Source organism: Pteropus medius, unplaced genomic scaffold (genome assembly GCF_902729225.1).
Source record: "Pteropus medius unplaced genomic scaffold, Ma_sr-lr_union100, whole genome shotgun sequence".
Classification (NCBI taxonomy): Eukaryota; Metazoa; Chordata; class Mammalia; order Chiroptera; family Pteropodidae; genus Pteropus; species Pteropus medius.
Window position 1 is genome coordinate 2,468,833 of NW_024356249.1, and position 18,327 is coordinate 2,487,159.

General features: G+C 42.5%; 1 protein-coding gene across 4 annotated transcripts in view; it reads right to left on the reverse strand.

Moving 5' to 3' along the window:
* TBXAS1 (thromboxane A synthase 1) overlaps positions 1-15,373 on the reverse strand; it is a 130,323-nt gene extending 114,950 nt beyond the window's left edge. For 3 of the 4 annotated variants that reach the window (XM_039860825.1, XM_039860824.1, XM_039860822.1), the window contains exons 1-2: positions 15,288-15,373; positions 14,521-14,687 (exon numbers count right to left, since the gene is read on the reverse strand). In XM_039860825.1, coding sequence (XP_039716759.1) covers positions 14,521-14,609 — 89 coding nt within the window. In that variant the 5' untranslated portion in view covers positions 14,610-14,687; positions 15,288-15,373. Of the gene's footprint in view, positions 1-14,520; positions 14,759-15,287 lie in introns of those variants that run through there. The other variant, XM_039860823.1, reaches the window with a different exon arrangement.
* Between the last annotated feature and the right edge of the window lie 2,954 nt (positions 15,374-18,327).

The following is an 18,327-nucleotide window of genomic DNA, read 5'->3' on the forward strand; positions in this document are numbered from 1 at the left end:
ACTTGGTGGCCTTGGAGAGAGTCGTTTCAATGGGGAATAGAGCAGAAGCCCCATTGCAGGGCTGAAGGGTAAATGGGAGGTGATAAAGTGAGTATGTGTGGGGTCCTCTTTCAGGCCATTTGGCTGGGAAGGGCAGGATGGGTGGAGTAATAGCTGGGGTCGACCATACGATCAAAGAAGAGGTGGTTAGCTGGTAAGTTGGTTGGTTGGCTGGCTTACTTGTATGTTTTAAGATGAGAACATTGAACCTGCAAGGAAACATCGACAGTGTCGTAGTTAAGGGATAATGAAGGGAAGGGCTTGGACATGAGTGTGCAGGAAACGAAAGGTCTGGTTTATGAGAGAATGTAGAATAAGACTTACCAGGATTTATTTACTGATTTGGTATGCATCATTTACACTTCAAGTCCTCAAACCCAAGGGCAAGGCAAGTGTCAACCAATGAAACAAAGACCAAATGGAAAATGGAATTATGCATTCACTATTCACATCCAAGGATAAATGTAAATTCTGTCATAGGAAAATTTGAAAAAAATTTCTGGAAAGCAAATCGAGTGTAAAGCTTGATTCATAGAGCGCTTTTCAAGAAATTGATTTTCTTTTCATTTTAAACACATACAAATAAGAAACGAACAGTCGCACCAAGAGACTAATGATAATATAAGTTGATGTTAGATTTACTGTTTACAGAGTGCTCAACCTCCCTTATAAGGAAAAAGAAGGATGACTGTCCCCACCACCCCATTGGTAGCCATCTCCAACATCACCTAAGACTTCTTAGTTGCTAAATCCAATAGCTATTTTTTAAATCTCATCTTACCTGTTCAAGGTTAAAAGCTACCCAGTGGGAAAAGCCCAAGATCATTCAAAATGAAGCCACTTGTTTGAAGTACAGCTCTCTTTACCTTCGCTTCAGTGCATTCCTGGAGATCATGTGAGAATTCTGGATGGTGTTTAACAAATTAAATTAAAATTAGGATCTACCTAGCAGTTATGCAGTTACTGTTGAGTATAAGCCTGCAGATATTGGATAATAATAATGATTAACATTGATTGAACATTAACTGTGCCCAGCACTGCTCCAATTCTTACTTTATGTTTTAACCTATTTAATCTTCCCAACTTACTACAAAGTAAGTATTATTATCATCTCTATTTTACAGGCGGGGAAACTGAGACACAGAGACCTTACAAACTTGCTTAAGTTCACAGAGCTAGTCAGGACTTGAATCTAAAAATCCAAGCTTTGGACCATTACACCAAGTGGAGAAAGGCAGCCAAGAGTGAAGTGTTTTTAGTGTGTTTTTAAAAGCAATGTTGATAAAGTAACATGTGGCTAAAGTGCTTGAGAGTAGTTTATTTTCCTGAATGGGTTCAACAGTCACCTGTGCACTATGATTTTGTTGAGCGATCCTTCTTTCGTAGACTGTGCAGAGATGAACTTCAACCCACAGCCCAATCTAGCCTGAATTATAAAGACAAAATCTTTTCTTAAGATCCAGAGTTCGATTCAATGAAACTTTATTGTATAACAAACTAGAGTGGCCAGGGTGGGCAGTGCAGTGGTTTCATGCAGCAGAGTGGCGAGCTCCCGGGGTGTCGTTCTGGCTGCAGAGTTGCAGAACAAATTTGTGGGGCACAAGACGGGAGACGGGAAAACCGTTCGGGAGGCTATTTCTAGCCAAGGATGTTCCTGAAATCATGAAGTACAGTAGAGAAGAGTAGATAGAGGGGAAGGAATGATTCGAGGACCACTTAGGAAGCAAGGCTGCCAAGACTGTGGATCGGTTGACTGTCGGAGGTGAGGGAGAGCTGGCCTGGGTGCCAAATGCTGAGAGGCAGAGATTATCAGCGAGGAAACTAGCAGGAATAGGGTGACTTTCCCACGGTCATTCAGCACGAAAAGTGTATGCGCCCTAAACCGTAAAGGCCTAGCTGATATCCACAATGGCCCGTTTCTCCTGAGACCTTCCCAATCACCTCCCTCTATCGCCCCTTGTGTCATGAGATGTTGCTACCATTTTGGTCACTCTGTGTGCAGATAGAGTTCAAACCCGTAAATATATAACTGACTATGCTTCACGATGCTTACGGCCCCGGGGTTCCCAGATTCCGATTGATCTGCGAAGACAGGAAAGGGGCACCTGATATATTTTCAACATTTCAAAGAGCCTAATGTAAATCGTGTGCTTATTGACAATAAGATTGTGCAGGTTAACTAAAATGTCAAGTTTTTTTGCTTTGGAGTGGAATTATAACTTGGCACACCAATGCTGGTTATCTCCTTGATCAGCTATTCTCATTGGCAGAGCTCCCATGAGCTTGTCTTTGAATAATTAAAAAAAAAAAGGGAGGGGAAATAAATCAATCATTGCTTAAATATACATTGTTGTTTGGACAGTAGAACATGGGACCTATGGGGAAATGCTACAAGCAGTGGAAGGTGGTGAAGAGTTTAGATAGCATTGCTTTAAACTGTGGGGACTGAGGTTCAGTAGGACAGTGGAGGAGGAGGTGCTTGTCCTTCGATGTGTCTCTTCTGGGGTTGGATGTGTCCTGTCCCCCCACACTGGTCAGATCAGCCCACCCAGACCCCAAATGCTCTGTGCTCCCCCATGCGCCACGTCATCTAAACGGCGTGTCCTGCATTCTGTCCCACCCCCTCCTTTTGCATTAGAGCCTTGCTCTTCAATTCCTCATGTGACAATTTACTTTATCTGAACTCTCGGGAATGTTCTCCGCTGCACGTCAGTGAGGCGGAGCCAGAACACACCAAGAAAACCTTCAGCACTCATTGAGCGTGTGGACGAAGCAGTAATTTATTTACTCTTTCAACGAGGCATGTGCAAGGCATTCTGCCAGGTGTCGGGTGCGCTAGTGTGCAAGTCGGAGGTAGATTAATCCTACCCCTCCCCAGTGCTTGTGTGTGTACACACGCACACATGTTACTAATCATTTAGAAGCAGAGCTGCTGTCTCAGGTACCTGAGGATGAGTGTGATCATTAACATTTATTGAGCAGCTACTAGGCACAAGGCACTAATTGGCTTAAAATCCAGCCCCTGCCCTCAGGGGCTTATTGTCAAGCTAGGAAGAGGACACGTGCATGAACAACAAAATAATATAGTGAATGCCAAGGTAGCAGTAGACACAGCAAGCGCTGATGGGGTTCAAAGGGGGCAGGGTCATTGAGGGCTGGCCCGGTTAAGGAGAACTTCAAGAGGAGTGACATTTGGATAAGATTCGGAAGGATGGGTAGGATGGAGTTAAACAGAGAGGGGAGGACATTCAGACAGCAGGGACCGTGGTGTGCGAAGTGTACAGAGAAGGTGGGGCATGTTGTAGGTAAGCAGGAGGCAAGAGCCAGGAGGACGATAGGGCGCCTCTCAGCTCCGAATGTGGAGGCGGCTGCTGCTTTGGGTGCATAGCGTTGGCCCTCCCCAGGGTGTCTGTGTGTAATGCTTGAAAAATAGGATTTGGGTTGAAGCCACTATTTGTAGAGGTTGGCCTTGCTTTCAGGTCATCTCTGACACCGTTCATTTTTTCCAGACACCTTTGAGGTTGGCGGGGGGAGAGACCATCTTCTTTCTGGGACCATGCTCAGGAATTGCTGTCTACTGAGGCGAAGCTAAGAAGCTCACTTTTGCGAGGACATATGGAGGTTAGGATGTCCCTGCAGTGTGGCCCAGGACCACAATCTGTGAGGAGGCCAAGGACAACTGAGAGAGTGGAGGGATCTGGGGATGTTCCCACTCAGATGACACTCCTCCCTTGCTCCACCACACAGGAAGTTGTGCAATGTCACATATTTCTGGCAAACCAGGAACAAAGCTTTTCTTAATAATTGATGTGCCCCCATCAGCACTTTTTAAATAGAACAAAAAATCATCAGATTTGTATGGAGGCACAAAAGACCCTGAATTTCCAAAGCCATCATGAGAAAAAAGGACGAGGCTGGAGGCATCACTCTGCCTGACTTAACTTATACTACAAAGCGACAATAAAATGACATGATATTGGCAGAAACACACACACACAGACCAGTGGAACAGAATGGAGAGTCCAGAGGTAAACCCCCATTTATATGGGCAAATAATTTTCGACAAAGAAGCCAAAAACATAAGATGGAGAAAGGAAAGCCTCTTCAATAAATGGTGTTGGGAAAACTGAAAAGCCACCTGCAAATCAATAAGACTAGACTGTTTTCTATCACCACACACCAAAATTAACTCAAAATGGATTAAGGACCTGAATATAAGACCTGAAACAATAAATTGCATTGAAGAAAACATAGGTACTAAACTCATGGACTTTAGACTTAAAGAGGATTTTATGAATTTGACCTCAAAGGCAAGGGCAGTAAAAGCAAAAATAAATGAATGGGATTACATCAAACTGAAAAGCTTCTGCACAGCAGGAGAAACCATCAACAAGGCAAATGGAAGAATATATTTGCAAGCAACGCCTTCAATAAGGGCCTAATATACAAAATATACAAAGAACTCATACAACTCAATAACAACAAAAACTAACAAACAATCCAATTAAAAAATCGGCAGAGGACCTGAACAGACATTTATCCCAAGAAGATATACAAATGGCTAACAACCGTGTGAAAAGATGCTCAACTTCACTAGCTATTAGGGAAATGCAAATCAAAACCACAATGAGATACCATGTCACACCTGCGAAAATGGCTGTGATCAACAGGATAAGTAATAACAAGTGTTGGAAAGGATGCAGAGAAAAAGGAACCCTCATACACTGCTGGTGGGACTGCAAATTGGTACAATTACCATGGAAAACTGGAAATTCCTCAAAAAACTAAGAATTGATCTACCATATGATCCAGCAATCCCTCTACTGGGTGTTTACCCAAAGACTTGAAAACATATATCCAAAAAGATATTTGCACACCGATGTTCATAGCAGCATTATTCATGGTGATTAGGACATGGAAGAAACCGAAGTGTCCTATGATAGATGATTAGATAAAGAAGCTGAGGTACAATGGAATATTACTCAGCTATAAGAAGAGATGAAATACTGCCATTTGCAACAATGTGGCTGGACCTTGAGATAATCATGCTAAGCGAAATAAGCCAGACAAAAAAAGTTGAAGACTACATGATATCACTTATATGTGGGATATAAACCTGAAAGCAACAAACAAACGGAACAAACAGAGACTCACAGACATGGACAATAGACTAGTGGTTACCAGAGTGTAGGGTGGTGGTTGGAGGTAGATGGGGTCAAAGGGGTCAAATATGTGGTTACAGAAAGAAATCGAAGGGTGGTCAATATATAATGCAATATATATGTATGACTCACTTTTGAATCGTACTCTTGAAACATTGGATTTTGTTAATGTTACCGTAATAAATTTAAAAAAATATTTAAAAAAAGTAATTGAACTGTCAATCCACGACAGTGCGAGCACCTTCCCCTTATCCCTTCTCTTCCCAAAGTCTTGTCTCCATGTGCAGATGTACATTATTTTTGAAATCAGAAACAGGTCCCTGTAACACTGCGGAGGTTCCAAAAAATGCGGCACTTACTCTCAGTGGCAAATGACTGACAGCCTCTTAGGTTGGTCATTATGGTATTCAGGAATGGCGGGAACGGTTCATTCAACAGATGTATTTCTAGAAGAGCCACTGTCCTCCCAAGGAAAGCGGCCCCAAGCAGCTCAGTAAGACACCAACGAAATTTAGATGACTTCTTTTGTTAATAGAATAAATGAGAGTCTTCTTTCATCTCTGCCCTAAGAGTAGATGCTACCAGAAGCCTGAATTCCTTACCAGATGAGAAAAAGTATGACCATAAGTATTAAGACTATTGCTGTGTTCTTTAAAATAAACAAACAAACAAAGAAAACTAAGAACAATGCATATATACCCTTCTATAGAATTCCCAGGCTTCCAGAACCTCTGAGTAAACAACAAGTCTTATTATTTTATAATCACATTTTTGTTGCGGATTAAAAATAATACTAACCAGCCTAATCACCTGTTTGTCCAGATCTGGGCTGCTTTTAAAAAACAGTCCATTCTCAATAGAGATGACAATCTCTTGCCTTGAGGGCTATCAGAAAACTGAATCTAGACACCCAGGACCATTCCCACAGAAAAGTGTTAAGAATGTGTTTTCTGATTGGGGCATATCTGCAGTAAAGGTTTAGCCTATCAGGAAAATGCCTTTGAAGGTCATAAAATTCATTTGGCTGTATAAGTTCTGGTGCGTATGCTAAAATAATCAGTCACGTTACTTTATAGTCACACCTCGTACTCTCGTTCTGGAAAATCAATAAAGCCAGGGGAAGGCTAGGGATATTGTGTATAACTGTTTAAAAGAGAGAAAACAAAAAAATAATATTCTGTGAAAATGGTCCTCGAGGAAGCACAGACCTAGTTTTCATAAGCAGGCTCAATTTTATCTCCAGCTCATCACTGAGTTATTAAACCAAAGTGCCCATCATCTCCTAGACAAAAAATACAAAAAATTAAAAAAAGGGAAACAGCACACATCCTTCACTAGATGCTCTGGGGCACTGAAAATTATCCACGGCCTTTAAAATGTATTTCTAAAATGTGTCCATTATTCACACTCTTAATGACATTTTTCTACCAAATGTTATAAACCCGGATGTCGCCTTCGCCTGTGATACTTCCCCACCTGAAATGGTCTCCTTCCTCTCCTCTGTCAAATCAAGTTTTCCCTGCATTTCAGGACCCAGCCACCTTCGACTGGCTGGCGACGCAGAAAAGCCCAAAGACTGGGACAAGGAGGCAAAATGCAGGAGTCGTACACGGGGCTACAACGGGGCCCCTAAAAGCTGCTTTATGGGAGCATTTCCAGGCTCTTAAGACACCTTCTCAGTGCCACAGGAACTGCCACTGAGGATGAGTAGGGCATCCGGGCGGAAGAGGGAGCACGTGCGTTTTATCTGACTTGCTTTTCAGCAGCAACACCTAGGTTTGTGCAAGAGCGTCAATCTCTAAAGCAGTCATGGTGCATGGGTCTAAAAGGCACTCGGTTGTCGTCTGCACTGGCTGCCCACGCCACACAGCAAGTGCTTTGGCAGCATTCCTGATGGACGCTGAGGGGCACTCACAGCCCCCAAGGCCATTGCCAGACAGCTGTGGTTACCCGTTTACTTTGATGTTGAACTGGAGCCAGCCCCACCCGTTGGCCTCACTTTGCCCTCTAGACTCCGTACCCTCCATGTCTCAAAGTAAACATCATCAACCCTGAAGCCTCAGAACTTAAGAGGGATCATTGCCGTGTTTCATTCCTCTGTTCAGCAGCCTCTCCACATCCACCAGGCTGTGCAGCCGCCTAACTGCTGACGTATCTGACCACTCTTTTCAAGGGAATGTCCCAAGCAAGGGTCTTGATTGCCCTTCTCACTTTAGCCATAAGCAGCATTACTTACTTAAATAAGTTTAGGAAACACTGAGTTAAATAAAGTTAAATGGTTACTTTACTATAGAACCTTCCAGGGACTTTGACATGCTGTGAGTCTCCAAGAAGGGCCTTATCCTTGATTATATTTAACTTCCCAAACATTTTCAGGAACTGAACTAGGGAAGAGGTCATTAAACTGATCTTCACGCTGCAAATACTCACTTCTGTGGCTGCATGTCCCTATCTCTACCTCCGATTATAACAAGGAACACCTCAGTGGCTTCCTCGTTCTAGCAAGTTCAAGGCTTCTCAGCTGGCTGCCACATTCCATCCCAATGGTTTTTCCCCAGCTTTACTGATGTATAATTGGCAAATAAAAATTACATATATTTAAGGTGTACTACTTGGTGTGTTCATATATGTATACCTTGTGTAATGATTTTCACAATCAAGTAAATTAACATATCTATAACTTCACATAGTTACCATTTGTCCATGTGTGTATTAAAAACACATAAGATTTACAGATCTTAGCAAATTTCAAGCATAATACATTATTAGGAACTATAGTTACCATGCTGTACAGTAGATCACTAGACTTTATCTTATAACTGAAAATTTGTGCCTTTTGACCGACATCTTTCCATGTTCCCCACCTTCCAGCCCCTGGCAACTACCATTCTACTTTCTACTTCTATGAGTTTGACTTTTTTATATTTCATATATATTTTGTGCAATATATGCCTTTCTGTGTCTGGCTTACTTCGTTTAGCATAATGCCCTCCAAGTTCATCCACGTTGTTGTAAATGGCGGAATTTTCTTCTTTTTGAAAGCTAGATAATATATCATTGTGTGCGTGCGCCATATCTTCTTTATTCATTCACTCATTGATGGACACTTACGTTGTGTCCATCAATGTCTTGGCTACTGTGAATAATGCTGCAGTGAACATGCAGGTTCGGATGTCTCTTCGAGATGCTGATTCATTTCCTTTGGATAAATACTAAGAAGTGAGATTGCTGGATCATATTGTAGTTCTATTTTTAATTTTTCGGGGAACGTCCATCCTGTTTTCCATAATGACTGCACCAATTTACATCCCACCAGCCATGTGCAGGCCCTCCCTTTGTTCTACAGCCTTGCCAACACTTGTCTTTTTGTTGACAGCTGTCCTAACAGGTTTAGGTGATGTCTGTTGTGCTTTTGATTTGCATTTCCCTGATGACTAGTGATGTTGATCACCTTTTCATGTACCTGTTGGCCGTTGGTATTGTCTTCTTTGGAAAAATGTCTATTGAGAGACGTTGCCCATTTTTTGATTGGTGGGTTGTTTTTTGTTTTTTTTTTTGTTCATTTGCTTGTTTTTGCCTATGGAGTTGTATAAGTTCCGTTATAATTTGGGTTTTAACCCCTTATCAGATAGATGGTTTGCAATACTTCCTCCCATTTCACAGGTTCTCTTTTCATTTCGTCGATTGTTTCTTTTGCCGTGCAGAAGCTCTTTAGGTTGTTGTAGTCCTATTTGTTTATTTTTTTATCTTTCGTTGCCTGTGCTTTTCAGGTTATATTTAAACAAATCGTTGCCAAGACCAATGTCAAGGGGCTGCTTCCCTACGTTTTCTTTTAGAAGCATTTCTTTTAGTTTTCTTTTAGGAGTGATCTACAGATTGATTTAAGTCTTTAATCCATTTCAAGTTAATTTTTGTGTATGGTTAAAAGATAAGAGTTCAATTTCATTCTTTTTATGTGTTTATCCAATTTTCCCAGCATCATTTATTGAAGAGACTTTCATTTCCCCATTGTATTATATTCTTGGCTTTTTTTGTCAGAAATTGACCACCAAAAAATTAATTGACCACGTATGCATCAGTTTATTTCTAGGTACTTTGTTCTGTTCCATTGGTCTATGTGTTGTTGTTTTTTAATGCCAGTATCAGACTGTTTGTTTTGACAACTATAGCTTTTACTATAATTTGAAATCAGGAAGTGTGGTGCCTCTAGCTTTGTTCTTCTTTTTCAATATTGCTTTGTTTATTCAGAGTCTTTTATGGTTTCAGTGGAAAATGCCTTTGGAATTTTCATAGGAATTGCATTGAATCTATAGATGACCTTAGGTAGTATGGGTATTTAACAATATTAATTCTTCTGATCCATGAATACACGATATATTTCCATTTATCTGTGTCTTAAATTTTTTCATCAGTATCTTATAATTTTCAGTGTACAGATCTTTTTTTATCCTAGGTTAAATTTATTCCTAAGTATTTTATTAGTTTTTATGCTATTGAAAATGGGAATGTTTTCTTTATTTTTTTTCAGATCGTTTGTTGTATGCATATAGAAACACAACTGATTTTTATATGTTGGTTTTGTATCCTGCCACTTTACTGAATTCGTCAATTAGTTCTGACAGTTTTTTAGTGGTGTCTTTATGACTTTGTATATGTATAAGATCATGTGATCTACAAACAGAGACAGTTTTACTTCTTCCTTTTTAATGTAGATACCTATTATTTCTTTTTCTTGACAATTGCTCCAGGTAGGACAGTTGCTCCCGGTAGAACTAATTGCTCCAGGTAGGACTTCCAGCGTTATGTTGAATAAAAGTGGTAACAGCAGGCATCCTTATCTTGTTCCTGATCTTAGAGGAAAAGCTTTCAGCTTTTCACTGTTAAGTATGATGTGAGCTGCGGGCTTGTCATATATGGCCTTTCTTATGTCGAGGTGCATTCCTTCTGTACCTAATTCGTTGAGAGTTTTTGTCATGAAAGGAAGTCGAATCGAATTTTGTCAAATGTTTTTTCTGCGTCGATCGAGATGATCATACAATTTTTGCGCTTCATTCTATTAATGTTGGGTATCCCACTTATGGATTTACGTATGTCAAACCATCCTTGCATTCCAGGGAGCAGCGATTTCTTTTAAATATGGTGTGAGACTAGTAGTGGGTCTAGAATTAGAATCCAGTTCTCCCACATGTAAAGCAGGCTCTCTGAGAAAGAAACTTTTAGGTACAGCGAGGAACTTTTCTGCTATAGTCAAGTCTTAATGACCAATCATATTTTACTTTCACCCGGTCTTAGATTAGAACACTAACTCACTCTGATTCCTGTCTTAACGTCCAATTGACCTATACCTCTGGGTCTTGGGCTCTGAGCCTAAAATGCAGCTTGGCACTTGAAAGCCCTTCTACCTTCCCAGCACGCCTTCTCAGCCTCTACCATATTCATGTATTTACTTGCTGTAACTGTTTAGCTACTTAATGGAACAGCCATGTTTACCTTTATCACTGCCTCATAGGCCAAGAAGCTCCCCCATGACTCCAGATTCCCCTGTACATTCTACCCTCCTGGTAGAAGCAGGGAAATTACAGTCCCCAAACCTCCATGCTCAAAGCATAAAACTATTTTCTTCTTCACTACTAGAGAGAACCAATTTCCTACTTTTTTTGATCAAGTTCCTCTTTTTTTTGATCAGCTACTCATACTCATTAAAGAACTATGGAAGATGAAGAAAGACTAAGAAATAGAAATCACCCATAATCCCACCACCAAAAGAAAACCACTATTAATATTTGAGCTATTTCCTTATACTCTTTCTTAGAGAATAAAGAAATCTTTATCTTACCGACAGGAATCCAGCTGCCAGTTCTTAGGTGTGCTTGAGATTTTAAATGCACTAGACGTGAAGGTTGCCTCTAGCGATATCCAACTCATACCACTTATTTCTTGTACATCAAATCTCTTTCAGGAGTAAGAATTTCAAACAATTGTACATAGAAAAATGAGTTTTTAAAATGTTTTATGACATGCGTTAATCACCTTCGCTGTGCTTCATGTACTTCTAGCTAGCATAGTCTACGTTTCCAGCTCCATCTCCAGCCCCAGCGGAGCAGCTCTCATCAACTTCTACCCCAATTCATGGCATTCAGCCACCTAACTGTCAATCCAAATGATCATCATTGAAAAACCATATCAAATGCAGTTTGGGGAAAACTATCAAAATGTATTATGCCTATTTTACAGTGGCCTCTTTTTAAACAAAATCAACTCTTTTGTCTTTTTTCCAAATTCACACACTTAAAAATTAAGAAGTGTTTATTAGGTACACGCTCTGGTCTCTGCTCTGCTGAGTGAGTGGGGGGGCCACAAAAACAGTACACCTGCCACAATTAGGGAAGTGGTTAAAAAGTTGGTACAAACTGAGAACACAATAGGTTTTCAGGAAAGGGGGTAATTCATGTGGGCAAAAGAATTAAGATTTGTACTGAGCTGTGAAGGATAAGAGAAGAACCAGCAAGAAAAATACCAGCAGAGATTAGAGGCTGGAATTAGCCTTTAGCCAACATTTATTAGGCACCAAGTACGTGCCAGGCATTGTGAGAGAAAGAGAGAGGAAGAGACAGGTGATTAAAGCAGCACTGTGGGGGGCTTGTAAGTGCCTTGGGCAAGCAGGAAAAGCTTTCCTGAAGAGAGGCCTTTGGCTTAGCATCGAACAAAAGAGGGGACCGGGGTTCCAAGCATGGGGACTGGCGAGGGCACAGGCGCTGGCAGACCACAAACAGCACAGGATGTGGGTGGGAGAGAGGGGAGATGAGGCTGCTGGAGGAGGCAGGAGCCAAACCTTAAGTCCTGGATGCAGGGCTGATAAATGTGTACTTCTCAACGTTACCCCAAATGCTAGGAGACCACCTGTGCCATGGGCAGACGTTTCTAGAAATATAATGAGATATGATACCTCGCCTCTGCCCTGAGAGAACTCACAGGCTGGTGGAGGAGGCAAGAAGCAATCTTGGCATCCCTCATGATTTTACCTTCTCAGAGTTCAGGCTCTCCATTGCAATCTTTCCTGGCCCGATAGCAGGTGTAGCTCTTGGGGAAAGACTAAGGAGCTTAAATGTCCAGGACTTGCCACCCTCCACGATCACCCCCAGGGGCAAGAGGGCTGTGAGTGTCTCTCCACTTCCAGCTCCCCGAGCTCCCCTCTCTCTCCTGCAAGAACCCTCTCTCAAGAAACTGAAGAGGGACAGAGACCCAGAGGCTACTTAGAGTCCTGCCTGGAACAGGACAGTTGACAGCCCAAAGATGGTTTCCCTGAATTGCATCAAGGGACAGACCTAAGAGTACCAGAGCCATGGCCACTCCCTCCTGCCACCGCGTGTCCTTCGGCAGTGTTCTCTCCAGATGTTGAGCTTACCCTAGACCCTCCGTGTCTCCCCCTGCCTTGGGCATCAGATCCAGACTCCCTCTTTCCTGACCTTGTCACTCCATGCCTGGCACACATTAACAGATCACTAAATATTTTCGTGATAACAAATGGAAGTCGGCTCTCGCTTGCTGTTTGCCACCTCTAATCTCCATGTCTTTGACCCAGGTTATTAACATGGCCGCGGGAACAGATTCCAAATGCACAGCTGCCTGGCCGAACGGCACGGCCTTATTGTCTGTGACTCTCTGATTTACACCGATGATAAACACCCAGCGACGGCAGCTTATCAGTCAGGACACACAGCCCTTTCCATGACCAGAGCGGCATTAATGTATGCAGTTCATTCATTCATCCTTTCATTCGTCAAACATTTATCAAGGCCATACTGTATGCCTGGCACTCACTAAGCTGGGAGTTAAGAATAAAGAAATGAAAAAGACACAATAGAGACAGAAAGAAACATGTAGGAAAGTATATAATATAAACACTCATGCCGTGAGATCGCCTGGAGGACTCAAGTGGGACACGCTTTGAGAATCACAGTCAAAGCATAGCTATTGATGAGAAATTAGTTTTAATAAGCACATTAATAAGAAATTGAAAGTCTACCTAAAGCACCGAAGACTTAATGTTCCTCTGCGTTTAGGTTACATGGATAGTTAATTATAGTGGCTGACATCTACTAAGCACCTACTAGATGTCAGGCACTGCGCTGTACGCGTCACCGAGCACAGAAACTGTTGAGACGGATGGGTGGGTTGTGGGCAGAGGGCTACCATTTGCCTCTGGTTTTGTAGATGGCCGGTCTCAACACAAGATAAGCTGCATCGCGATAGAAAAGTTCAAAAGATAATTAAACCAGTTAAAAAGCAGAACGGCACTGGGACCGAAGCTGGGTTTCAGAATCAGTTTGCAAGAAATAATTTCATCATCACAGAACATCAAACGTGAATTCCATTTTCAGCTATGCAAATTCTAAAAGAATAACACCTCACATTTGCATAATGCTTGATGCTTTTCAAAGTGCTTTCCCAGTTATTAATCTAGAGGAGGCTTTATTACCACCGGAAACATAAATTAAAATTCTGTTCAAACTCGAGTTCTCCATTATTTTTTCCACTTTCCCCTCAAACACCGGAGCCGCCTAAATCCAGGTGCTTATGACTGAGTCACTTTAATAAATTGAACCGACAAGGTGAACATGCATAAATGTTGCATTTTGCGGGGCCTTCGATCAAGCCAGACCTTCGAAGACCCCCTGTTGAATTAACGAAATCACAGGGAGTTATTCTCAGCTCACATCCGAGATCCTTTTCAGGGTCTCAGACTTTGTGGGCACGGCCTGCGCTGTGTTCGCAGGAATCCGCTTCCTTCTATCAAATATTAGAAAACAAGGAAATTAGTTCCACCAGTTTGTCCTTAAGCCTCCAGAAACCCCTGTCAGTGACTTCCCGCAAAATAGCCCACAGTGCCAGAGGCTCCTGTGTCCTCTTGGTTTTTAACGTAACATGAACCAAGTGGCTGAATCGGCTGTAAATCCAACACGGGGAGAAGATTTAAGAAAAACGACCTGAGGAGATATGATGGCTTGCATGGAAATACTTCTCCCCAAACCTTTCCAATGTGTTTCTTTTTCCATCTCTTTCAAACTTAATTATGTGCAGCATTCTCAGTCACTGAATCACCAGCCTTTCCTGACACCTCAATCTCATGCATTTTAGCGAAAGATTAACCTGGCTGTTTGCTTTTAATTCTGAAGCTGTGTTAATACTCAACTCCCTCTAGATTAGAAAAGAAAAAAAAAACACACACTCCCACATACCCCACCCTGGTTCCAGCAAGGCTCCAGGGCTGCCATTTCCGACAATGTCACAGTCACTGGAACGTGCTAGCCTCACTTACCATTTCAGGAGAGCCAAGAGGACCACAGAGAGGGCCACTGTCAGCATGGGGCCGTTCACTTCCAGTGTGAGGAAGCCCAAGACTCCCATTGTTCCCCAGAGACCCTAGAGGGGTGACCTCCAGAAGACAGATGGCAGCTGATCGCCTGTCGTTACAGGAACCACAGCCTGCAGATGAAGAAGGAAGAGGCGACCAAGAAAACATCACATTAAGCGGGTCCCCAAAATGCGCTCTTTCTCAGAGTGTCTCCTTCTAAAGAGGAAGGAAGAGGAGGGAAAAACAAAGGGTTTCAGTGTAAGGCAATGAATCAGCAGCTTTACTTTCTTGATGACTACGCTGTCAATAAACATTTATGTTAACTTCTCTGGGAAGCAGCAGCAGAACTGGCCCCACGTTGGCTGAGAAACAAAATGGTCACAACCATAGATTTCTCCTCTGACAAGTCATCCCTGAAGAAAGACTTCTCTAACAAAATAAAATAAAATAATAATAATAATAATAATAATAATATTAATTCATAATTAAATGAAGACTCTGAATATCCCAGAAAAACTGGGGGCAGACAGCAGCTTGACAAGAAATGCTGACCGCACTGAGAACGTTCGCCCCACAAAGTTCATTGGTTCCTGGGGTCTCATGACCTCTCTGGGGTCAGAGGTGGCTGATGGCCGGCTGTTGGAACAGACCAGAAATCTTGCCTCAGATCAGCATTCTCATCCTGAGTTGGAGGATTTCTTAAATGTCTAAAAGCGCATCCATAGACTTACATATGGCACCTTTGTTCCAGCTCTGAGCTTATCTGACTGACTAAAGAAGGCTGATTTGCTTATTAGTCATCGTAGTTCACCCTGAGTAATGGGGAGGGTTTATTGGAGCACAGTGGCCAGCCGAGGGGAGCATCTGGGAAGAGGCGGAGACAGAGGCCAGACAGCACAGAGCCATGATGAGAAGCTTGTGCTTCATTTTATGTGCCACTCAAGGTTTTAATATGGTCGTATTTATGTTTGTTAAAATCATTCTGGCTACACGTGAAGAATTCATTGCAAGGGAGCAAGAGTTAAAAAGAAGGGAGGCGACTTAGGAGACTTTTGCATTCATGATGAGTCGATGCTGTTCAGACTACAGTAGGGATGGGAGACGGAAAGAAGTAGATGAACTTGAAATACGTTTTAGGGGTGGAGTCTGCAGAATTTCCTGGTGGATGGGATGTGAAAGGGAAAGGGAAGGAGGGGACACGTGTGACTCCCAGTTTTCTGACTTAATCTATGGGTGTATAGGGTGCCGTTTATTGAGATGCAGAAGATAGGGAGTTGTTGGGAAAGTCAAGAGTTTACTTTGGGTCCTGAGACACCTGGGAGACATCTGAGCGGGACTGTCAAGTAATCTCAGCTGAAAATGTAAATAATAATGAATAATGCTAATGCTATTTATGGAGTACTTACTACGTGCTAGTTACTATTCTAAGAGCGTTCGTACGTGTTAACCGCTTAATCCTCATAAACAACCCGATGAGGTAAAGCTTATTAACCCCATTTTATAGACGAAGAAACTGGGGCATGGGATGGAGGACTCCAAAACCCATTCTCTTAACAAAAGTTTATAGTCAAACGTGGACGCGGTCAATATACAATTGGTATTTAAATCCAGAGGAATCGGTGAGCTACAGCCACAAATAAAAGAGTGAACCACACAAGTACCAAGTACTTCTCTTTTCTCTGACCATTTGCCCTGCCGCCTTCTTTTGCATTCCTACTTAAGTAGCCCCCAAGAGCTGCAACCATCTGGACCCAAGTGGCCCGTGCTCCAGCCTGGTCCTTTCAGACTTCCCCTCCTCTCTCCATAGACTAGGTCTTCTTTGTCCCATCTGATCAGCGTGTCCTGAGATGTTAAGGGATCTGTGTATTCCCCCTCACGAAACAGAGCTGCACTTCAGCAAGGGGTATCTGAAATATGCTCCTTTCAGCCACAGGAGCCACGGCGTGGAGTGTGGAGGATAGCCAGCCAGCACGGAGAGTGCGAGTTCATCATGGCCGTGGATTCAGAGTTGGAAGGACCACCAGTAGCACTGAGACCATTGGTATCAAAAGGATGCTCAAGAAAGAAAAAAATTTTTTTTTGAGATTCGAAGGTCAAATAAAGGTGGGAAATGCTTGTATAAGCATTGAGAAGGAAGTTTATTTGCTGAAAGACCTCTCAGAGAAGCGAACCTGCTGACGTGCCCCGTGATGCTCCAGGCATGGGATGCAGAGAGCAGCACTTCCCACGTGTGTCTGACTGAGGAATCCTTCTTCAGGGACATTCATTAACACATCCCGGATGTGGTATTCTTAGGAACATGCTTTGAGAAATGTTGACCAAGCCCAACTTTTATTTACAGAGGAGGAAATGGGGACCCAGAAAGGAAAAGTAGCTGGTACAAAGTCCCAAAGCTACCTAGTGCTGGGACACAGGTCTCGCATCTCTTTTCAGCCTCTGCATCTAGAATATGCTCCTCACATCTACCCTGTGGACATGTCACCCATACACATGGCACAGGTCCTGCTTCATTCATGGAGACAACTTTGAATGTCGGTGGCCAGCTTAGAGACGTCTGATTTTCTTGAGAGGTTGCCAGCTCTCCTAGTGGCACTGAGTTTATTAATTCATTCCTCTAACTAGTATTTTTGGAGCCCTTCCTATGTGATTTGTGATTTGGAGAGAGAGCATCACTCCCTTTCTACACTTGTCTTAGAGAAGAGATAATATTCAGCGAATTACGGACAGTAAATTAACAGAGATGGAGTAGAAGGGTCAGATATGATAGCTATTAGGGATTTTCATCAGGAGAGTAACATGATTAAGGATGTATTACAATTTTGACATCTATGGCTGGTATGCTTTCAGGATGAAGGGCAGACTGTTACAATGATATTTACCATAATTAAACATTAGACCTTGATTCTCTGGACATTTTCTCTTTAATAATATATCTAGCGAAAACAGTCAACTCTACAGAACTGTTTAAAAAAATCCTACACCCGCAACTCCCAAAGACAAACTCTGTTAACAAATTAATGTCTACCCTCCCATATCTTTTTCTATGCATGTATAAACATAGGTATATTTTCAATTTATATGAAAACAAGATCATCGTATCCATGACATGCTGCAGATGGCCTTTTTCACTCACCATGTCGTGACCGTCTTTCCACACTCAGAGCTAGGGATAGCCATTTGCTACTTAGGATGGCACCAAATGAGCCCGCCCTCTGTTGAATGGCATTTGAGTTGTTTCCGAGTTTTCCTAACTACAGCGTGGCTGCACTGAACACCCTTGTACACAACACTAGGGATTTGTGTGAGGATGTTCCAAATGACATTCTTACAAGTGACATATATTTCAAAAATGCTGGCACGTGCTACCCTCCGTCAAGGCAGTCTCAATGTCCCTTCCTTTGAGCTGTGTGCCGAGGTGCCATCTATCCCGTTTGGTCAGACACCCCCCTTTTCCAGAGCTTTACCCTTCTTCCTCAACCCGCTCCAAGTCTATTTTTTTTTTTTTTTTCCTATATCCAGGCAGACACCTCCCCCAGAGTCAGGTCAACTGTTTTGACTTAAGTCTTGTGTTTCTTTTTAAAGCTTTCACTCCATAAATTCTGTGGTATTTCCTCCATGTTCCTGTGTTTAAAATCTGCCCGTACAGATGTCCAAGCGGTGCCTTCCTCCTCTGCCGAAGGTTCCCAGCTGGCCCCGCTAAGCCCGATGTCTCTGGTGAGGTTTGAGGCACTGGGCACGTCCTTTCTGCCATGTGAGACCCCCTAGTAAAAG